General features: G+C 37.7%; 1 protein-coding gene across 1 annotated transcript in view; it reads left to right on the top strand.

Moving 5' to 3' along the window:
- The first annotated feature begins 6 nt into the window (after window positions 1-6).
- SLC12A2 (solute carrier family 12 (sodium/potassium/chloride transporter), member 2) overlaps window positions 7-24,823 on the top strand; it is a 92,160-nt gene continuing 67,343 nt past the window's right edge. The window contains exons 1-2 of the mRNA XM_005875835.2: window positions 7-393; window positions 24,501-24,620. Coding sequence (XP_005875897.1) covers window positions 289-393; window positions 24,501-24,620 — 225 coding nt within the window. The 5' untranslated portion in view covers window positions 7-288. The remainder of the gene's footprint in view (window positions 394-24,500; window positions 24,621-24,823) is intronic.

Below are 24,823 nucleotides of genomic sequence, written 5' to 3'. Positions count from 1 at the left end.
GGGAAAGCCACCAGCGAGAGCGGGCCGGCGAAAGGCAGTGAGGAAGCCAAGGGCCGCTTCCGTGTGAACTTCGTGGACCCGGCTGCCTCCTCGGCAGAGGAGAGCCAGTCGGATGCGGCGGGGGTCGGCGGCGACGGGCCCAACGTGAGTTTCCAGAACGGCGGGGACACGGTGCTGAGCGAGGGCAGCAGCCTGCACTCGGGCGGCGGCAGCAGCGGGCACCACCAGCACTACTACTATGACACCCACACCAACACCTACTACCAGCGCACCTTCGGCCACAACACCATGGACGCCGTGCCCAGGATCGACCACTACCGGCACACTGTGGCCCAGCTGGGCGAGAAGTTGCTCCGTCCCAGCCTAGCGGAGCTGCACGATGAGCTGGAGAAGGTGAGCTCTCCCGGCCCTCCCTCCTTTCCCAACCTCTGGTCAGCGCCGGCCACAGGATTTGGCCTTCCTGCTTTCCACCGGTGAGGTGGCGGGAATGGATGTGCATGACTCGCTGGCATCTCTGGATTCAGCTGTCAAGGGTGGAATTGCAGAGGAATGTAACTTAATCTCTTAAAAGTTTGCAGCGGGTTAGGCTACTTACGCGATACTGGAGAGGCTGCATTTAACAACCTTCCCCATCCAGTTATCTATCTCAATTACGCTTGGTTTCTCAGCCGCGTTGAACAATTAACCATCTCTCTGCATGACAGTTATGCTTGTGGGCCCGCAAGGGAATGTGCAGGAGGTTTAGGTGAGGACGTCTCAGGAGAGCACACCTACCATTTGTGTCCTTTTTAAAGGTTGTATTGTATGGCTCATGTACACCCATTAGGGATCCCAAGAGTAGGAACTTTAGTGTTGGAGGGAAAAATCTTAACAGGGCGTGTTTGCGGTCCATGAATTATTAAAGCTCAATTCCTGCAACCTTGAATATGCAAAGATCATAAATCTAGAGACATGCTGTTCTTGATAATGCTCTAACTCCATTTTTAATGTATACCTTTAGGGAGAGGGCTATAAAAAATAAGATGGGGGAGGGGGCGCACAGGAGAGATTGAGAGAGGGGCAGTGAGTTTTTTTTTCTGTGGAGGAAGTCCAGAAAGACTTTCTGGGGTCTTGCATAGATATACTTTGTTAACAGAAAATCATCCCTATACTGTTTTTGTAATTCCATTTTATGGCTACATATGACTTTTATTTCTTGATGGTACAAAATCGTTATTTCGAGATAACATTGATGCTTTTGAGTTTCAACTAATTAACTATTTTATGGGAATACTTGAAGTGTGCTTTTACAATGTGTAATGACTACATTGATGAAATCTGGTGAATGCAAAGAGTTGGTACCATACAGATTGAAAAGATCTTAGTGTGGAAAGTTTAAATACAGAAGTATGTAATTTCTTTTTTATGTGATTATTTGATCTCATACAGTCATTTCATACAAGACTACTTGTCCTGATGTTTGATAATGTAACATTCATACAGTTTGAAATAATTACAGAGGTCTCAACCCTTAACAGCTTATTGATTAGAAGCCTGACATCATTTGGCTTTGGATAATGCTACTGTTATTCTATTGTGGTATTTTGTTATAGTAGTATAAGAAAAACACATTTTATAATACTCATACTCTTGTAGTTTCTCTCAAATCTGTTATTTTTTCCTTTCAAAAATAAAAATTTTTGTAAAGTAGTTATATAGCTGGTAATTTTCCTTTTTTTAAAGAGAACTTTTATTGAAATTATTAATGCAGGTAAATTTCAGATATATTTCACCAAAACGGAGTAATTTGGCAGTAAAACACTCTAAATTTACCCATGAGTTTTAGAAAGGCTTTAAATATATATATATTTAAAGCCTTTACTGCCAAATTACTCCGTTTTGGTGAAATATATCTGAAATTTACCTGCATTAATAATTTCAATATATATATAATTCAAAGAGGAAGGGAGGGAGAGATTGAAGCTTCAATGATGTGAGAGAATCATTAATTGGCTGCCTCCTGCACGCCCCCTACTGGGGATGAAGTCTGCAACCCAGGCATGTGCCCTGACCTGAATCAAACCATGACCTCCTGGTTCATAGGTCAACTCTCAACCCCTGATCCACATTAGCTGAGCTAGAAAGACTTTTTAAATTAAAGGATGTTATATTCCTTGAACTTGTATGCTTCCTAGGAAAGCTTTTGTTATTTTAAATTCAGTAACCAAGCATTTGAAGTTCTCCAAAACTTCAGGGTTTTTATGTTTGTTTTGGCATTTTTAGTTCAGTTTACATTGTCTAAAAAAGGAACACCTGTATTGTAAGCTGTATAGTAGTTGAAGTCACCCAGCTTTTCAGCCTCAGTTTTTTCAACTTTCAGGGTTATTTTGAAGATTTGGGGGGGCGGGGGGGTGTGGAAATGCACAGAAAGGCCCATGTGCAGTGCTTGGAAAATAATTGCTAATGTAGTTATTGTTTTGATCTTATATTGGTCCTTCAGAAAGTACATAGTTAAACTATAGGATTTCAATTTTCGATCCTCTTAATACCTACATTATTAAATGAATGTAGCATGTAAAATGTTTTGTTAAGTTTCATTTATGCAACAGATAGTATAATGAATTCTTTGTAGTTTTTTATCATCTACCACTCGGGTCCTTTATGGCCAAAAAAAGTTTCATTAATATATGTTAACTAAGCATAGAATCTCATATTGAAGATAATTTTGTTTAGAATTCAGCAAATGGATTATAGAAATGTTTTGCGTTAAGGAGTACAAATCTGGCCATACTGCTGTTGAAGGAGGGCAGGTGAGGGGTGATAGCATAAGTTGGGCAGATCCCTAAAAGTTAGTCCTTACCCTATCTAAATTGAGTTCTAGCTCCTTAAACATTTTTCTAATGCTTCTAGCCTTCAGTGAACCCTATTATGTAGAATTTTGTGACACTTAATTCTATCACTTTGATTATCATGTAGTACTTTGGTCACTAAATGCTTTAAGTATCTACCAGGGATCTGACTGTGTGCTAGGAACTATGGAAGAACAAAAAAAGTAAAAAGGCACTCCAGAAACTTCTTAGGAGAACTTGTCTTCCTTCTACTTGAATTCCTTTCATTGCCTAGCACTGTGATTTTTAAAAAGTATTTTGCCTAAAAATTCAACTGAAGGGAAATAGTTAAATATCCATGGCATATCTTGCTGTATTATGCAGCCATTCTAGGGCCAGGACTCATGAGTTTTCTGTTTCAGATATTTATTGGTGAAAGGACACATGGCTGTGGCACTGTGAAATGATGCAGTGATTAGGGAAACAGATACTGACTCTGCTTAAACATACATTAATCAAATAATTGTACATATAACATAGTTATAATTTTTTTTAATGCTAGGGAAGAAAAGTATAGGCTTCTAGTGAGGATATAATAGGACCTAATTTTTTTTTTTAAGGAATTATACTGAATATACTGATAAGTATATTCTTTTTTTTAAAATATATTTTATTGATTTTTTACAGAGAGGAAGGGAGAGAGATAGAGAGCCAGAAACATCAATGAGAGAGAAACATTGATCAGCTGCCTCCTGCACGCCCCCCACTGGGGATGTGCCCTTGACCGGAATCGAACCCGGGACCCTTGAGTCCGCAGGCCAACGCTCTATCCACTGAGCCAAACCGGTTCTGGCATAGGACCTAATTTTAATTGGGTTGGAGAAGCCTTTTTCCAGAAGTATATAACATTGAAGCTGAAACTTTAAGGATTTTGAAGATATGGTAGGAAAACATTCCAGGCTGAAGAGACAGCATTTGTGAAGGTAGTGAGGTGAGAGAGGGATATATCTAAAGAACATAAGGTGACCAGTGTAAGATTTCACCATAAATGTAGTCTGAAGTGATTGAAGGATTTTATGTGAGGTAGCAACATGATCTGTTTTGTTTTAACATTGCTTACTGCTGGGTGGAGAGTGGATTGGCAGGAACAAGAATGGAAGCAGGGAGATCCAAGCTATTAACTGTGGTCTGGGTAACAGATAATAAGGCTTGGTGGCAGATAGAATTGGATGTAGGTGGATTGAATGTGGGAGTGGAAGAGAAGCTGATTCCCTGGTTTTGGTCTTGAGCAACTGAATAGATGGCAGTACTGTAGCCTGAGATGGGAAATACTGGAGAAGGAATAGATTTGAGGGATAAAAAAAAGAATTCTGAGTAGCCTGTAAGACATCTTAGTCCATGAATCATTATGAGGAAGGGGAGTAGAAAAGTATATATATACACACACACATATATATGTATGTATATGTATATATATGTGTATATATATTAGAAAGTATAAAAATCATATATATATATATATGTGTGTGTGTGTGTATAGTGTCTAAGGTTATGAATGAAATTATTTAAGGAGAGTGCGTAGATAAGAGAACAGGTATATGGTCTGGGATTAGGCCTAGAAAATGTCTAAAAGGGAGGTCTGTTAGAGATTGAGGAGACACTAGCAAAGGAAATTAAGGAGCTGCGATGCTGGTTAGAAATAGCTAGGAGAGCTGTTTTAGGAAAGCTGAGAGAAAAGTTTTCAAGAAGGCAGAAACTCTTCAAAGCTAATGCCTGGAATTGTGTTGTTTTTTAAGTATTTCAAAAAATCAACCTAAAGTAATGATTCCTGCTTCTACAGGAAGAAAAAAAAGTGGAGGGAGGGTAGCATGATTATCAAATGTGGAAAAATATGGTGTAGACAATCTATAATAGCTCCTACTAGATTTAAAGCATTAATGTTATTTGAAATCACTGTTGTTGTTTTTTAAAAAAAGATTGATTTAAAAAAAATTTTTTTTTTTAGAGAGAGAGAGGAAGGGAGAGAGAGAAACATCCATTTGTTGTTCCACTTAGTGGTGCATTCACTGGTTGTTTCTTGTATGTGCCCTGATTAGAGATCAAACTCTGAACTTTGGCATATCGGGACGGTGCTTTAATCAACTGAGATACCTAGCCAGGATAAAGCATTATTAAAACAGTTTTAAAAGGTAGCATTACCTTGGCACAGTTGTCCTTAGGCCATGGCTTGGGAGCCTTTTGCTGGTGGTATGTGGCCTATTATAGCCTTTTCTTTTCTTTCTAATTGCCCTTGACCGGAATCGAATCTGGGACCTTTCAGTCTGCAGGCCGACGCTCTATCCACTGAGCCAAACCGGTTAGGGCTTTAGCCTTTTTTATTAATAAAAAGGGAGCATTAAAGAGAACAGCTATATCATCAAGTGTCTTTTATGTCTTACTGAGCTTGTGGATTTTTTAATTACTATGAAATAGGTCTTATACACATTTTACTCATGATAAAATGGGCTCATAGAAGCTGAAGAAATTGCTTAGTGTCACTCTCATAGAAAGTGATGCAGGTGGAATTCACACCCAGGTTTTTCTGACTCCAATGCCAGGATATAGTATCCTCTTTCTTGTTATCTTTTTTTGTTTTAAAGATTATTTAAAATTGATTCTTAGAGAAGAAGGGAGAGGTAGAAACATCGATGTGAGAGAGAAACTTTGATCTGCTGCTTACTGCACACCCCCTACCAGGGATCTAGCCCACACTCCTGGTTATGTGCCCTGACCAGGAATTGAACCTGCAACCTTTTGGTGCATAAGAGGGTGCATAGGACGACACTCAACCAACTGAACCACACAGGCCAGGGCTTTTTTATTACCTTTTCTTCCTGCCTATCCCCCAGACCTGCTCTGAGATGGCAGGGGGGTTGAGGGGGACACAATGGGGATTACCACCATCACCTCTCTACCATGACCTCCTGAGAATGGAATCCTTATATAATAAAAGGCTAATATGCAAATTGACTGAACGGCAGAATGACCGGTTGCTATGATGTGCACTGACCACCAGGGGGCGGATGCTCAACACAGGAGCTGCCCCTGGTTGTCAATGTGTTCCCACAGGGGGAGCACCGCGAAGCCAGAAGCTGGGCTCATGGCTGGTGTGAGCCTCTCCTGCCTCTGTGGCAGTGCTAAGGATGTCTGACTTTAGTGGGCCTAAGGACATCCCCTGAGGGCTCCTGGACTGCGAGAGAGCACAGGCTGGGCCGAGGGGGACCCCCCTCCCCAGTGCACGAATATCGTGCACCAGGCCTCTAGTGACTACATAACAGAGAAACGAGGAGGAATTCTTGTGATGATGTATGATATGACTGTCTCACTGGATCTGAACTTGTATCTCATTCATCTCTATACAGAGAATAGGTACTTAATAAAGATTTGTTCATTGAATGTCTCAGGGTGGACAATTCCTCCCACTTAACAAAGACTTCCTGTAAAACAGAAACAAGTATGTTATCTCCTCTAATGCCTGTAACTGCTTCCGAGTGGGCTGTATTGATTCTTGAACAAGAAATTTCATCCACTAATTCAGTATATAGCTTGAGTTCTTAAAAGTCACCCTGAAGGAACAAGAATGGGCCATATCCCTGGGGTTAGGGAGTAGAGTAGTTCCAGGATTGAGTAAAGTTAGGACCCTGATATGAAATACTTGTATATAGCAAAGTCAAGATTGGATTATTTCACACTTTTGCCAGAGGCTTCACCCTGTTGAACCCATGCCACCAGCGCTGAAGTCTGGTTTACCCATAATACTGTATCCATTCTCCAAGTATACACCAACTGACTGCCTGGGTAAAAGGAAAGATAAATTTGGGGATTTAAAATGTGGAAAATAATCTGTGCAATGCTATCATAATTGATGTTTTCTCTATGTATATTTGTGTTCAGATTCTCATATTTCCAATGCTGGGCATTTGGAGTCTAAAGGACAGAAATAATGTTTCTTGGTTCTTGTGTATTGAGTATGCTTGCTTCATTAATATTTAATTACATATTTAATATATGTGTTTGGAAAGTCTGTGGTACTAATCAGATTGGTTCCTTGCTGAAGTGAAACGAATATGAATTTGGTTATTCAACAAATTGGGTACCAGCAACACTATTCTAAGTGCTGGGGATAATACAGCAATGAACACAACAGAATCATGGGGCTTTCATTTAATAGTAGGAGACAATGAACAAATAGGTCAGATATAATTGAAGGAGATAGATGGTTATGGCTGGGGTGATGCTGTTTTAGAGTAGTTAGAGAAAGCCTCTCTGATATGTGAGCAGACACTAGAAGGGAGTAAGGGATCACCCCATGCAAAATACCTGGGGGAAGAACACTCTAGGCAGAGGAATTGCACACACTAAGACCCTGAGATGGGAGTGTGCTTGGTGTGACTGAGAAATAAGGAGGCCAGCAAGATGAGTGACAAGGGGGAGAGTGATAGGAGAGGAGGTCAAAGCAGGAGTGAGGAATAAATAAGTAGATCATGATAAAGATTTAGGTTTTTACTCTGAGTGAAATAGGGAGTTGTGGAGGGTTTAATGCACAGACTTGACATGATCCGACTTATGTTTTTAAAATATCACTCTGATTGTTCTGTGGAGAATATCCTTCTGTAAGGGGGTAATGGTGGAAGCTGGGAGACCAGTTAGAGCAGTATTTCAGTCACGATGATAGGACTTTTATTAAGGTAGTAATAGTGTTTGATACAGTGAGAGGTGTTCATATACTGGGTATGTTTAAAGGGTAAAACTGTTGGGATTTGCTGATGGTTTAGATGAAGGGGTGTATGGAAAGATTAATGCCAGGGTTTTCTACTGTTTAGAATGGAGTCTGTAGATATGGAGATGGGGAGGGCTGTGGGAAGAGCAAGTTTGAGAGGTGGACGAAAGAGTTGGGTTTCATTTTATAAATTAGTTCTACAATGGGGCAGACACATAAAATTGCAGCTACTGGTTAGTGAAAGAAAAGAACTTAAGAAAATGGGTTTTTAAATAGTCGCATAAAAATGTGCTTTTATGCTACAAATTTAGGTAAAGCCATGAAAATCAATTTTTCAAAGAGAATACAAAGGGGTGGGGAACTAATAGGCTGAAACATAAAGTGAAAGTGTTGAGGGACAGACTATAGGGAAAACTACTTAAAATACTGAAGTTAAAAACATCAATGGCTTCCTATTTAAAATATGAAAGCTGTCATCTGCCAGTGGCTTTATTATTCTTTCATTTTTCACTAGAACCAGTACTATCTTAAAGCAATTATACAAACCATGGAGCTGATAAAGAACTTGGGGATTTCTAATTAGAAGAAGGGGAAAATCTGAAAAGCAAAAATAGCTTAGTGGAATGTTATCTCTCTGCAGAAGCTAATAACAGGCAGGTGTGTTTGTACCACCCTTGGGCTCAGAAATTTCTGTGCTTTAAATGTTCACTATGCTGTTTCTGAACATTCACAAATTAGATATTCATTTAGGTTAAGAATTCTAAAAACCACTGGCATGATTCTTTGTCAGTTGGTGTGAATTAGTTCTTTGATTAGTGTAGCTTCGAGTTTAGTATGCAAATCATTTTGGAGTTTTTTGGTAAGGTGGCTTGGTAGGTCAGGCTTGGTTACTCCTGTGGAGGGAAACTTAAAGGATCCATGACCATCTGCTGTAGTATGACTTCTACCCCATCATTTCACCTAAATAGTTGTTAAAGTCACCAGTCATCTCCATTCTTATCACCAATTCCAGGACACCTTTTTTTCCTCCCCAGCAGCATTCAAACTTCCAGCAGCATTTAATGTTCTTTTCAGTCTTTTCATCACTACCTCAGCTTCCATATAGCACTCCTTTTTTTAAAAACTTACATTTATTGATTTTAGAGAGAGAAAGAGAGAAACATCACTTTGTTGCTCCACTTAGTTATGTATTCATTGGTTGCTTCTTGTATGTGCCCTGACTGGGGATGGAACCCACAACCTTGGAGCATCATGATGGTGCTCTAACCACTGACTCACCAGGCCAAGGCACTACTCTGTCTTTTCATTTTTCTCCCTCTCTGGCTCTTTCAGCCCAGTGTCTTTTGCAGTTTCCTTTATCTCTAAACTGAGCCACCTTCAAGGCTTGGTTCTGGCTTTTCTTCTTCTGGCTTCTTTCTTCTCTCCCAAGATAATTTTGTCACCCACCCATACCCCTTTTCTGAGTTCTAGGCATCCAATGCCTGCTGACATTTTTGCTTTGTATCTCAAAGGCACCCCAGACTCACAAACCTATAATTGCCTCCTTCCCCCTTCAGAAACAGAACAACCCAAGTCTTCTTTCAGTGTGTTCTGTGTCTCTATGAATGGTACCACCATGCATCATATTGCACAAGTGAGAAACATGAGTCATTCTTGACACTTTCTTTCATTCCTCCACATCCAATTCATCTCCAAGTCCTGTCACCTTTATTTCCTAAATATTCTTTTTACCTTCACTGCTACCAACCTAGACCCAATTGAGGCATGTCCCTCCTACAGTAATCTAACTGGGTTCTCCGAATTCACTGTGCCCTCCCATCACTATTGTGCCCAGAAGTATCTTTTCAAAACAGAAAATTGATTATGTCATCCATTAGCTTAAAACTAGCCCTGCATTGTCTAGCTCTGGCCTACTTCTTGAGTGTTAAAATTACTCCAAGGCACAATACCTTTGACCATAGGAACTATTTATGATACTGTGAACTCTTCCTCCCTTCCACCTTATACACACAGTTAACATTTCAGTTTAGAGATTTCACTTTAATCCTTATTTCCTCAGAGAGGAAGCCTTATTGTCCTCTGGTCCAGAACAAGCCCCCTTTCCCTTAAAGCACTTATTTCATGTATATTTATTAATGTGGTTATTTGACTCAACTGGATTGAACTTCAAGCTGCATGGGAAGCAGACTATGTTTATGGCTATTTATTATATTCACGGTACCTTGTATATAGGCCTGACACAGCACACCCTCGATCAATATATGTTGGATAATAGAACTAGTTTTTTAAAATAAATTAATGTAGTACAAAAAAGTCTTAAGCTCTTTTATATATCTTATATTTGTTATGTAGACTCTCTATAGTTCATTTGACAGGCATATTGCCCCAATTTGCATAGTTGGAGTTTAACACTCAAAAACAGCTAAGGAACCCTTACAGAATCATAGGGCCTGTAACAGGCAGCACCAGGGTTGGAACTTGCAGCAAACATTCTGACTCCCAATTGGTGCTACTTTCAAAGATTTGTACTCCTCACTTTCACTGTATGGATATATCTTTTCCTAATAGAAATACCTTCAAAAAGAAATATAAGAAAGTATCTTATAAATGGAATCTTCCTAATTTTTTTTTCCATTTCCTCTGACTTTCCTTATCCATGTCTCTCAAAAGTGCAACCTAAATTTTTAAAAGTTTTAGGGCTGTGTTTTTTAAAATTCTGTAATCACTAGTCACATGTGGCTGTTAAACTCAGTTTAAATTAAAACTAAAGCTTCAATTAAATTACTCAAGCCATATTTTAAGTGATAATTGCCTACATTTGGTTGATGCCTATTGTATTGGACAATGGAGATATAGAACATTTCTATCATCACAGAGGTTACTATTATACATTCCTTTCCTCTTCCTTCTTTCTTTTTTTCTTCCACATTAAATACTCACCACAAGTTTAAAATTATTCACATTCAAATTTTCTTCTAATTTTGAATGGGATTCTTTCTCAAAGGTTTCTAGAACAGAGCCCTCAGTGAAGTGTTTGTTGAATCAGGGAATTCATATTTTTTCTATCTGAGAATTAATTGGAAAGGCTGTGGAATTTAATATTGTATAAATTGTTAGATTTTCTAAAGCACTCTTAAGCTGCATATCTGTATTTGGTCTTCAAATCTATCTTTGGAGGAGTTGGGTTTTCAGAAAGTCTTGCAGTAGCAGTATCATTTTGCAAGGTTGTGATTTGCCTAAAGCCACATAACTAATAATTGATGAAGCTGAGTTTTTTTGAAATTAGGTTTCTGTCTCCCTATCCTTTTCTTCTGGACCAGTGACCCCCAAATTTCTAAAAATTTGGAGAAAAATTACAGATGTCTCTCTTTCAAAGAATATACAGGTAGCTTTTGAAAAACTTTCTGGTGATTCTCAGAAAGCCAGGTTTGAGAAGCAGTGTCCTAGAACATGATGAGAGATGTACACTTTGATTGCCCCTATAACTTAGTACATAGTTATTTTCTTTGATGTGCTGATTCTCCACTTTGAAATACCCTTATATAGACAAGTGTTAACAATCAAAGATCTGGCTTTAACCATTAGATAACTGTATACTGAATTGTATTAAGTATTTTTAAAATTTTATTTATGTATTTATTTTTAGACAGGAAGTGAGAGGGAGAGAGAGATAGAAACATCAATAAGAGAGAAACATACATGTTCAGTTGCCTCCTGGGAATTGAGGCTGAAACCTAGGCATGTGCCCTAACCCAAATTTGAACCGGTGACCTCTTGGTGCATGGGATGACACTAAACCAACTGAGCCACACCAGCTGGACTTTTTTCTTTTAACTTTAGTAAGGTTCCTAATAGTCTTCTTTTTTTAAAGATTTTTTTATTGATTTAGAGAGAGAAACATCGATGTGAGAATGAAACGTCAGTTGCTTCCTGCACCCCCCTACTGGGGATCAAGCCCACAATCTAGGTATGTATCCTGACCTGGAATTGAACCAGCAACCTTTCAGTGCATGGGATAATGCTCAACCAACTGAGTCACACCTGTCAGTGCTCATCAGTATATTATCAATTAATACTTGAAGGTACAAATTTTCTGGTAATTTGAATTAAAATATTTTCAAGTTATTAGCTTGACATTAATAAGTTGTATGGGATTTGAAATGATAATTATGCTATTCTTAATGCATTCTGTTGTAACTCAGTCTTGAATGATTAGTAAAGAACATGATGGGCTAGGTAGAGGACTGAATTTTTTCATTGCAATCAGCAGTTCTGACTCGGTTTATTGTAAAGTCACATGGCCACACCATCACTTTTATCTGTGGCACTTGAGTTTTGAGCTTTGCATTAATGCCACTGGATATTAATAGACCATTGTTAACCAGAGCAGATTGGATTCCTGCAAAACAATACTTGGTTTTGAGAGAGTAGTCTGTATGAGGAGCATTACACTGAATACACCAATCACCGACAGCACGGATAGGAAAAGTTGGTAGCTTTGGGATGAAATAATTGGCTAAGGCTTGATGAAAAAATTGTTAGAATAAATCCAGCCACTTTGGCATCTAAATTTGCATATGTGTGCATCATTTTTACTCATTTGGCTATGTGTCATATTAACACTTTGCCTTTGCTTACCTTAGTATCAAAGCAGATGCTATTAAAATATATTAGAAATTTTTATCTTTAAAGTATCTTTATTAATACTTTATTTCAGAGGTTTGTTTTTAGAATTTTAATCATAGTTTTGGGTGACCTTGAACATTTTTGAAGTGTAATTTGGAGTTTATTTAAATCAATAATAAGATGCTTGTAAACAAAACAATAAATTCTTTTATATTAACCGTGCCCTGAAATAAAGACTTCCACTCCTTTGGCTGTCATTAGCAAAGATTTAATTTGTTTAATTAAAGCTGGGTCCAGAGGTTTTGTTAATCCAATATGAACCTAAGCTAGTCCTGCTGTAAGGTGCATGTTGGTTGCCACTAAAGGAAATAGGGAAGGGGAGAAGTTATTTACTATGCACATTTTTAGTTATAGAGAAGTTGCAAAACATTTCTAGAATTGCTATGGCCAGTGTGGCTCCATTAGTTGAGTGTCATCCTGTGCACCGAAAGGTTGCTGGTTCGATTCCTTGTTAGGGCACAAAACTCAGTTGTGGGTTTGATCTCCGTGAGGGGGTATGCAGGAGGCAATGGATCAATGTCTTCCTCTCATATTGATGTTTCACCCTTTCTCTCCCTTTCCCTTCAATAAAAACTCTGTAAAAAAACAACAACAACAAAAAACATAGTTCACTCTTCAATCCTGTTTAAAAAAATATTTCTAGTAGTGCCATCTTTGATCATCAAAACCCACATTCTTCACACTATACCCTACTGACTTGCTGATGGTATCTATAATAATAAAAGCGTAATATGCTTATTAGACCGGACAGCCAAATGACCTTCCAGATGTCCTTCTGGACAACCTTCCGGACAAAGCCAGGGCTGTGAGGGCCGAGCCCCTTGCACGAATTTTGTGCATTGGGCCTCTAGTAGATAATAAATCCTTTCTCACCAGGCAGAATGGTGATGCCATGTTTATATGTAAAGTTCATCCAGAGGTAATCTTAAACTCTGCCAATATCAAATTATAAGACCTATGTAGTAGAGTCTAGATGACTGATGTTTTGCAGTATTTATATTTATGTGTTTGTTCAACATCCAGTTATTTAAACTCATTACATGGGCAGTTGTAATAATAGATCACTTATTTCTTGTTTATAATATTAGGCAAAATTTATTTAGCACTTACTCTGTTAATGTCAGGCAGTATACCAGACACTTAACATATTTTTTGTTTACTCTTTTAAAAGCCTTTCTTTTTATTATGGAATATAGCAGAGAGAAAAACCCATAAATATATAACTTAATCAAATGATCACCACCCACGTCAAGAAACAGAACCTTCCTGGCACCCCCAGCCTCTGTACACTATTTTCTGATCCTTCCATCAAAGTAGCTGTTATCATGACTTAAGGGTAATAATTTCCCTTGGGCCTTTGTCCTGACTTTTTCCCACCCAAAATGACTTTTACTACCTTTATGTATTCCTGAAGAATATTACAGTTGACCCTTGAATGGCACAGGTTTGAACTGTGCTGGTCCACTTACATGTGGTTTTTAATTGGAAAAAGAAAATCCTAGGTACATAGAAATGGAATGACTGGCCTATTTTACCTATTCTCTCTACCACAATAGCCTCCAAATAAACTTCCAAAGTTAAATAAAACACATAACTCTATCAACTACACAATTTCATACTTAAACTTTGGACATGCCTTCCAGATGCATTATGTCTGGACACTAGCAATTCTTTCTCCTCCATGGGTGGTCGTTGTAGTTGTCTAATCATCCTGTAGGGCAGAGTATCACAGACACTGTAAATCCTGGAGGAATTTCTACAAAGCACAGAGATTTAAAAAAAAAAAAAAATCCCTCTAGTGCCATCCAGTGCAGAACTGATGTCGTTTTTATGAGGATCATGTCAGAAGCCCTTAGGTTTGGAAGCAGAGAAAGAAGGAAAGGTAAAGCAAGGTGATGAGTGAGAATAGCTGGGTAATTGGGAAGTTCAAGCAGGACAGTTTCCTGAGTCGGGTGAGTTGTCTATCTTTTGTCCCCTTGCCCAAAATAGGTACCTAAAATAATTTTCCTTGTGTAATTCTACCATTTGGAGGATTCTCTGCACTGCCACATTATAGATAAATGATTTGGGGTAAGTTAACCTCTCAAAAGACTGTTTCTTCATTTGTTAAGTGGAGGTAATAGTACCTACCTCTCAAAGATGGACAATAGGACAATCTGCAAAGAAAGAAAGAAAAAATATGAGATCATTGTCAATTCAGGACAGTAGGACACCTAAGCGTTAGGGAAGTGTCTGACACACAATTGGGTTTCAGTAGATTGTAGTTGTTATTAAAGTAAGCCCAGCAGATTATGAGGGTCTCACAAATGAAGAATTCTTGGTTTATCGAATAGGTAATCAGTAACCAGACCTGGATGATGTACAACCAGATTTTATAAGAAACACTTATTTCTTGAAGGCAGAAAAACTATTTCTTGCAATATTGTTATATCTTGCAATATTACTTAGCAAAACCCCAAATCTGGTGTATGTCACAGTAAACTTGAATTGTGTTAAGGTTCACTTCACCCCCAAATATGCAAAGCCAAATTATTTCCTAGCCTACAAACCAGTTCTTATCAAGAATTATACTGGGATGTTCAGTTGACATGTGAAAAAAGTCATCCCTTCCCATTGTATTTTCAAAGTGTTTGTGTAGTTATATCAAATTGTAAGGGGATTGCTAAGAAACATATGGCAATAAAGTATATTTAACTACTAAGGCAGTTTGTTACACTGCTAACTAGGCTTTTCCATCTTGTTTTTCATCCAGTGCAAGTGTTAATTGGGATAGAATTTAAAATTAACTTCTGGAAGAGATTGCTGTATTATTGGCTTTATTTGTGTGTGCTTTTCCTTAATGTTGGACTTGTAATTCTTTTGGTAGTTGTAGAATTTTTTTTAGCATTTAAATGATGTGGTCTTCCAGAATAATTTGAGTTTGGATAACCTGAATGAGGTAAACGTTTATATTTTAAAATTTCTGAATGCTCTACCATAGCTTATACCTTATACATAGCACCTTCTTCTGAATAAACAGTTGTTAAATGCATTGAAACTTTCTAATCCCCCCCATTTTTCCCTGTTCATGTTTTTTTTTTTTAATATATATTTTATTGATTTTTTACAGAGAGGAAGGGAGAGGAATAGAGAGTTAGAAACATCGATAAGAGAGAAACACTGATCAGTGCCTCCTGCACACCTTCTACTGGGGATGTGCCTGCAACCAAGGTACATTCCCTTCACCAGAATCGAACCTGGGCCCTTTTCAGTCCGCAGGCCAACACTCTATCCACTGAGCCAAACCGGTTAGGACTCCCTGTTCATGTTTTTTCTGTCACTTTAGATTATTGAGTAAGGTTGATTTACTGTGTAAAAAGGTACATGAATGATGATTGGGATCTAAATGGTATTTCCCAGATGAGAATGTTAGACACAGTATGGTTTCCTAGTCTTCATCTGGCAGGATTAGTCATTGTTTGACCCATGTTTTGTGACAGCCTGAAGCTGATTAGCCAATATATATGACTTTGTCTTAATGAAAAACTAAAATGATCTCATATTTTTTTCTTTCTTTGCAGCTTTCTTCATCTTCAATAAATAATCACCCTTGTTTTTTAGTATACGTGCTGCCGAAGTGAGCACTCACCCTTGTTTATTTTTTGTAAACCAATATCTTATCTTACACAGTCTTTACATTAACTATGTAAGTTAGTGTATTAGTTTAAGAACCACTTTCTAGTTGCAGAGGTGATGCTAAAAGCAAATTTTGTTCTTTTAAATAAATGGACCTTTATATAGAAGCATAGACTCACAATCCTATCTAATAAAAGAGTAATATGCAAATTAACCATCACTTCATGATAAAGATGGAGGCACCCACAGCGAGTAAGGAGGGAATATGCAAATTGACATGACAAAGATGGCGGTGCTGGCCGGAGCCATGGAGCCAGCTGGAGAGCCAAGCCTGGCCGGGGAGTGGGAGAGCATGCGGGAAGCGACCCAGGAAGCCAAGCCTTCCTGCCCACTCTCCCACTCCCCGCTCTCTGGCCAGGCCTGGCTTCCTGGGTCGCTGGGGCCACAGCCAGCAGATACACCCTGCATCCCTAAGTCTCCTCTCTTTTCCAGAAAATAAAATGTCCGCTGTGTACCCACCTTTTGGCACAGCCCCTGCCTGCCGTGGGCGCCCCCTCCCCCATCAGGCAGCGCCACGCGGCTCCTGAGCACCCGTCTTCCCATACCTTACATGGTTCCCATACCTTACATGGACAAATGCGTGCAGGCAAAGTCAGGAATTCAGGCTCCTGACGTGAGTTTCCAGCTCTTAGGGCACCGCACGGGAGACCGAGGGGAGAGGGTGGGGATGGTGGGAAGGAAGGCCAAGGCCCTTGCATGAATTTCGTGCCATTGGGCCTCTAGTAGTGAAATAAAAACCCAAACATTTCTCCCTCCTTGGAAATTAACCCCTAGAGTGCCGGGAGCGCTGTCGTGCTCCTCCTGCAGTGTCACTATTAGATGCCAGTAGTTCACTCTTTATTGACAGATGGCACCTAAGTCCAGAAAACAAATGTAGTAAAGGTTTCCTTAAGTTTTGAATATGTAACTTCATTTACTTGAGATTCATAATTTTTTTCCTAAACTGCTGTAAAATCAGCAAAAATGCCTTGGCAATTTTAGCATAGTTCCTAGGATACTGGTTGGCACTCAAAGGGTTAAAAAAATAATAGGCTACTGTCTTTTTGCCCACTATGGCCTAAAATTGCGGAGCAGACCCTTTTGCCCAGGCTTTGTCAGTTAAACTGTAAAAATAGAATAAATTAGTATGAAAAATGAATAGATTGGTAATAAACAATGCCAGAAATGTGTTGTATTAGTATTTTAACTGTTATTTAGAAGCTGCACTGTTCAAATGATATAGATTTCTCTTTGCACAATGATAAACACCTTTGTTAACTTACTCTGGAAAAAAATGTGATCACAAATCATTTGATTACTATACAATCATCTTTCATGGGTATTAAGTCCTTGGCTAGTGACATTGCAAAGACCACCCATGCTATGCTACAGTGCATACCTGAGATAAAAATTTTGTGAACTTAGTAACTGGGATGTTCAAAGAAAGCGAAAAAACCATGCTATTTTAATGTAAATTATACTTAAAGCATTTAACAATGAGAAGCACATTAGTGTACACATTTGGGAAATGAGAAGGATGTAATGTACACAGAAAACAATCCTGCACTCTAGGATACAGAGCTGGTAAAAGCACTGTTACAGGTTTTTATTGTAAGTTTTTAAAAAACTTAAGTATTGATTTTTATCCATTATTTTAAAAAGATATCTGAGCCCGGTTTGGCTCAGTGGATAAAGCATCAGCCTGTGGACCAAAGGGTCCCGGGTTTGATTCCGGTCAAGGGCACATACCTTGGTTGCAGGCTTCTCCCCGGCCTGAGCCTTGGTTGGCTCGCGCAGGAGGCAACCAATCGTCTCAGTCTTTCCTTCTGTCTTTCGCTCTCCTTAAAAATCAATGGAAAAATGTCCTCAGGCAAGGATTAACAAAAAAAGACAGCTGATTTCATAATAGGTTATTGCTAAAATACTGAAGGAAATTCTAGTGTTAGGGAAGAAACAATAGCTTAATTTTTAAGAATTTTTAAACTGAAAAATCATTATTAAACCAAGTCATTGTGTTATAAGCAGTATTTTCTCAAGCATAATTGAAATATGACCTTTGTTATGTAAAAGAATTTGAATTTGTTAAAAGACAAGTTTGGATAATGGAAACTGAGAAAACTTTGTAAATATTTAAGACTTGTGCAATAAGGAATAAATATAAAATGTATTTTACATTATAAAGGCTTTTAATTATTAAGAATTTACTATCTTCCTGGCCAAATTCTTTTTTTTTAAATGTTTTTATTGATTTTTAGAGAGAGGGATGGCGAGATAGAAACATCCATGAGAGAAAAACATCATCCATTGGCTGCCTCCAGCATGCCTCCTACTGGGGATCGAACCTGCAACCTAGGCATGTACCCTGATTGGAAATCCAACTGGTGACCTCTTGATTCATGGGTCAACACTCAACCACTAAACCACTCTGGCTGGGCCAAATTCTTTTTTCTCTTTTAAAAAAATATATTTTTATTGATTTCAAAGAAGAAGGGAGAGGGAGACAAAGATAGAAACATCAATGATGAGAGAGAATCATTGGCTGCCTCCTGCATGCCCCCTACTGGGGACCAAGCCCGCCACCTGGGCATGTGCCCTTGACTGGAATCGAACCCGGGACTCTTCAGTCCCCAGGCCAATGCTCTTATCAACTGAGCCAAACCAGCTAGGACCCAAATTCTTCATTTTTTTTTTCTTTTCTTGTTATTTTTAATCCTCACCCGAGGATATTTTTTCCCATTGATTTTTTTAAATTTAAATTCTTTATTGTTAGAAGTATTTTATGAGTCTCCTTTTTCCCCCATTGACCTCTCCCCAGCCGCTCTCACCCCCCTACTGTCTGTGTCCATTGGTTATGCTCATGCATACAAGTCCTTTGGTTGATCTCTTACCCCCATCACCCCACCTTCCCTCATAGGTTGGACACTCTGTTGGATGCTTCGATGTTTCTGGTTCTATTTTTGTTCATCAGTTTATGTTATTCATTATATTCCACAAGAGATATCATGTGATACTTATCTTTTTCTGACTGGTTTATTTCTCTTAGCATAATGCTCTTCAGTTCCATCCATGCTGTTGCAAATGGTAAGAGTTCCTGCTTTTTTATTTTTTTAATATATTTTATTGATTTTTTACAGAGAGGAAGGGAGAGGGATAGAGAGTTAGAAAGATCGATGAGAGAGAAACATCGATCAGCTGCCTCCTGCACACTCCCTATTGGGGATGTGCCCGCAACCAAGGTACATGCCCTTGCCCGGAATCGAACCTGGGACCCTTGGGTCCGCAGGCCGACGCTCTATCCACTGAGCCAAACAGGTTAGGGCAAGAGTTCCTGCTTTTTTACAGCAACGTAGAATTCCACAGTTTCACTCATTTACTGATGGGCACTTAGGCTGTTTCTAAATCTCAGCAATTGTAAATTATGCTGCTATGAACATAGGGGTGCATATATCCTTTCTGATTGGTGTTTCTGTTTTCTTGGGATATATTTCTAGAAGTAGAATTATTGGGTCAAATGGAAGTTGCATTTTTAATTTTTTGAGGAAACTCCATACTGTTTTCCACAGTATTTCTGATAGTTAAAGTATTCGCTGGAAAATTCAGGAAATAAAAACTAATCAAGAAAGATAAATATTTTTCTTTTTATTTAGGAAAAGTTGCTGTTCATCACACATTGACCATTTCTTATTCTCATTTGGTAAGAATTGGAATAGTAAACATTATGAAATACCTAAGTGGCAACATCAGTATTTACCTATACAGGGCTGAAATTCAGAGGTGAGGTCTGATCCAGAAATGAATGGAGGCCATCACTTATTACTTAACACATTTAGATGCTGCTTATAGCTACAGGTCTGGTAAGAATCCCTTACAAAGAAAATATAGAGTGGGAAAAGGAAATGGGGTTAGGACCAAGTTGAAGAGACTCTTACTATTTAATTGCTTGGTAGAAGAGGCTGAGAGAAAATGTGGTATTTCAAGAAATGTTTCAAGAAAGAGGGAGTGGTAACAATATATCTATCGTATGTTGTTTCAAAAGTCCAGCGAGACAGGGACTGAAAAATGTACATTAGATTTGGCAGCAGAGAGGTCTATGGATGTCTTATAAAACTAGTTCAGTGTTGTGTGGCAAAGCTAGGTTGCTGTGTATTGAGGAATGTGCTGTAGTATTTTAGCAAGTTTGGCTGGGCTTCTGGTGACAGGTAAGGGAAGTGGTGTGCAATAAAATGTTAACCACAGTTAAAGGAGAGAGAATGATCAAGTTGAGGTGGAAAATTGAGTATACAAGAGAGATATTATCCACAGTGTAAAAATTCTTTACTCCCTGCAAAGAAATAATGACCATGGAGACCAAAGTTCCCTTTGTATTTTTTATATCCCCAGAAAAATGTTCAACTCCTCTTGCCTTCTCTCTGTAAGTTTCTCTTTTCATTCTGTTACCATAGCTTCACCCACTGGCTTGTTAGCCTGGCCCCTCTCCTAAGTTCCAGTCATGAATTTTTTAACTGCCTGGTAGAATTCTTTAATCATCTCATGACTCCTCAAATTCAGCATGTCCAATTTCAGGCTGACATAATTATTTACTAGTTCTCTATTTCTTTCATTAAGAGATCCTTTTAGTTACTGAGGGTCTTCCTATCTGGGTCTTCCATTATCTCCTCTCTTTTCCTCGCTTCCCCATTCTATTCTCACCTCACTCACCCTCAATCCCTGCTTGGTACATTGAGAATCACAGTACTCCTTTTTTTGAAGGGTTAATTCACCAAATAAATCCAAATTAATTTATCCCACCTCATTTAATATGGTGTTATGCATAAAGTCATTTATGTTATTTTTTGGCATTTTATTCATTATGTGAAAAACAGTAAAAAAACAAGCCCGTTATTTCCGTGAAAATGGGAGATTGAAGATTTTATTTATGTACCTTTGTATCAGCATAATTTATAGTTCATAATTGTGTGAAATTTTCCCGATTGTAAGTTTTAATGTGCAGACCAAATGTCCTACCCAACAATTTACTTATTTCTCTGAAACTGATGTATTTAAAGAAACAAAATACAGGTACCCCTACTTTTTGAAAGTTTGTTTTATGCCACTTTGTTAAGACCTGCAGCCAGGCTGGTGTGGCTCAGCAGTTGAACGTCCACCCATGTGCCAAGAGGTGGCTGGTTCGATTCCCAGTCAGGGCATGTGCACTGGTTGCAGGCTCAATCTCCAGTAGGGGACATGCAGGAGGTAGTCGATAGATGTTTCTCTCTCTATCCCTCTCCCTCTTTCTCTAAAATAAATAAATAAAAAAGACTTGCATTAGTATCTATTTTCGCTAACCGAAAAACAACAACAACAACAAAACAAAACAAGAAGGATTTTTGCTTTTATGGAAAAAAGGCAAAAAGCAAAAATAGCATTCCGTATTTGTTTTGCAGCGAGCCATTGTGGAGGCAGGGCACAGTGAGAGTGGCATCACCAACCTGCTTCTCTGGGAACTGCACTCAGCAGCTTGGTATCAAGCTATCATAAGCTTTGAATTAATTGTCTGTGAGCATCTATTTTTTATCTCAGTTTATTTTGTGCATTTGTTAGCAAGATGCATTTTAAAGTAATTACTTCTTTGCTTTATGCCATTTCAGCTTATGAAAGGTTTCATGGTCACGCTCTACTTCTAGATAGTGGGAGAAACCTGTATGTGTATTCTACTTTGGTTTCCTATTACTTCAGAAAATTAATACAGTTGTAAACCCAATTTCATTACATTTAAATATATTGATTGAACTATAAATAATAGCATATTTGTGTTTTAATTTTTGAGTTGTATATTTGAGATTACTACCACACTTTTTGAAATATAACTATCAGAACATGATGAGGATTCTACATTTTATGTGGACCCCATCTGTTAAAATACTATTTCATATATTATAGAAAATCTTACTCTGTTTTTTAATATAGTTGATCACAATATAGTGGAAATTAGCATCATTACTACTAAACCTTCAACTTTGAAGTGGAATTCTGATAGACACCCACACAAAAATTTTAAGCTGCCTGCATCCCTTTGCATTGTAAGATACCCACATCAATATGTGGCCTTGGAGAAAGTAGCCTACTACATACACACATCTTTAACTTTCTTTTAACAGAGATGGAAAAGGAGATGTCTTTTTGTGTATACTATGCACAGTTACTTTTTCTGGTGATACTTGGAGGTTATGTAATATTTTAAAGTCATAAATTAACTGAACAGTATCAGAATGAAAACCGAGCAACTGCTGTCTACTTTAGTTATTTGAATTTACACAAACATTTTTTGTTCTGGCTTTTATTTGAATAATTGAACAGTTAAGTCATCAGTCCTTATGAAGGATCTTTTTAAAAAAAAATCTGGGATCATCATTGATACTTGACCATCTAGAAGACATCTAACAGTAGAAGTAGCCAAAAGTGGGTTGCTCTTATAAAGAGCAACTTTCTTTTCTATTTATACATATTCTAACAAGTTTAATGGTTATTGGTTTCCATGTGTACATGAGTCTAAGCAAGGGAAAGAAGTAACAATAGACAGACACATTGACTGAAATGAGGAGTGACAGTCTGCAGTCTGATACAAGAGATGAGAAAAATTATCAGAAGTAGTCATTTCAAAAAGTTTTCATGACCCCAAAATTCCGTTCCTAGGTAAATGAAAACCAATGTCCACAAAGAAAAATTGTAGACAAATGTTCACAGCAGCATTATTCCTAATAGCCAAAATGTGGAATTAGCCCAAATGATCATCAATTAATGGATGGAAAAACGGAAGTTTTTAAAAAAGTTTAGTAGATTGGGATAATTAAAAAAATTTTTTATGTGAGTGGTTAGTTCTATATAGAATAGTACGTAATAATTGATACAGTAGTTTTGAAACTGTTGAAAGGTAAATTATAATTTTTTCTTAGGATTTATCTTAGATTTTTGAACCATCAGAAGTGGTTAACATTAAAATTCATTTAAGTTCTTAGTGATCTTTAAATGATTTATTTTCTATGTATTTCACATAGTCAAAGTTATAGCTGTCTGTTAATGCAAACATGGGGATTAGTTGAAAATTTGATTATTTTTCTGTTAACATCATTAAAAAGCTTAGATAAAGTAATTTTCAAAAGATACACTTAAAGACATTGTTGGATCTAACTTATTATAATGTTTCTTTTTTGCATAAAAATCTAAATATTAGCAGTAGTTAAAATATATAAATTGGAATCTAAGAGCTACTCTAGGTTGATAGTACTTTGAAAAAGGATATAGCAATAATGCATTGAACAGAATTAAATGAGTCTACTTGGCTAACACATTGGTCAAGGAGAATAGGGAAGTTTGATTATGACAGGTTTTGCTCTGAGGTAACACAGAACTTGCAACAGCTCGTTTCTATGAAAATGTATTTGTGTTGAGGATATCAACCACTGAAAATGGTTTTTTAAAAAGTGCTATAGAAAATCTAGATCAGTTTTCAGGATTAAATAATAATTGTTGGCTCTTCTGTATTTAAAGAATGATGCTTGAAATATAGCATCATTTGTTCCCTGCTGTTAAGAATATGGGTAGAGGAAGAACTATGGGGATAGTGTTAGGGACATGACTCTAGATCTAGAACATTTTCTATCTCTTAACTCCTCCTTTTATCCTTTTATGACCTGTTTAAAGCACTGTTCCTGGTTTGGAAATTTGTCATGACTTGGGTGTATTGAGACTGAACAAAAGTTGAGAACAAAGGACAGAGGGAAAGAGAGAAAATAGAGGACAAAAAACTAAAAATGATAGAATCAGACATGAAATATAAAAATTTAAGAAGGGAACACTGTTTATGGAAATGCATGTATAACTAGCTCATGTATGAATGTGAGACAGATTACAAAGGAAAAAGTGAAGAGCACTGAGTGACTGAATGCAGATAAGGAGTAACAGGAATTGTGAGTGAATGTTGGGATCCTGGGTAATCCTGCTGTCATGGATTATAAAGAGAAAATTGTTCATTGTTGATGAAGAGGAGTTTTAAATTTTTTTATTATTATTGATTTTAGAGATAGGAAGGGAGAGAGAAACATCCACTGGGGATAGAGCCTGCAATCTGGGTATGTGCCCTGACCCGGAATTGAACCCACCACCTTTTAGTGTACAGGACAACACTTCAACTGAGCCATGCCGGCCAGGAAAAAATTGTTAACGTTGAAATTTCAGATATGGTAAAGATGTCAATTAGGCAATGTGAATTTGTGGCTGGGAAGACAAGGTCTGAACTGACTGACCTAGCTAGCCTATACTGAGCAAACAGTATTCACTGTGTTGTTCCAGACACTGCCAGAGTGTAACTAAAATTGGAAATGATTAAAATGGGTTTACTGTCATAAGATTTAAATTTTTCAAAACTTAATAATTAAAGTTTCTTTCACTTTATTGCTTTACATTTTCCTCAGGTAAGATATTCAGAAAACCTTGGTCCTTGGGAATCTGTACTATGTCCTTCTAAACATGGTTAAGTGTATTTAGTGATGTTTGTTTTTATCAGGTGATTTTAAATAATTCCTAAGCATAATTCACATTTTTCCTTTTATAACCAGGAACCTTTTGAGGATGGCTTTGCAAATGGGGAAGAAAGTACTCCAACCAGAGACGCTGTGGTTACATATGCTGCGGAAAGTAAAGGAGTTGTGAAGTTTGGCTGGATCAAGGGTGTATTAGTATGTACATATAGACTTAATTTTAGAGTTACAGCATTTCTATTATTTATAAAATCTTCCTATTATTCTCATCAATCGTTGAGAACTTTTTTCTTTTTTTTAAACTTTTTTATTTGAGTACTATAGAAGACCAAATAAATAACTTGTACTTCTTTTCCTTGTGCATATTAAATTCAGTAAACATATTTTTTTTTTCTTCTTTT

The sequence above is a fragment of the Myotis brandtii genome, unplaced genomic scaffold (assembly GCF_000412655.1).
Source record: "Myotis brandtii unplaced genomic scaffold, ASM41265v1 scaffold470, whole genome shotgun sequence".
Taxonomy (NCBI): domain Eukaryota; kingdom Metazoa; phylum Chordata; class Mammalia; order Chiroptera; family Vespertilionidae; genus Myotis; species Myotis brandtii.
This window is presented reverse-complemented; position numbering and strand designations above follow the sequence as displayed.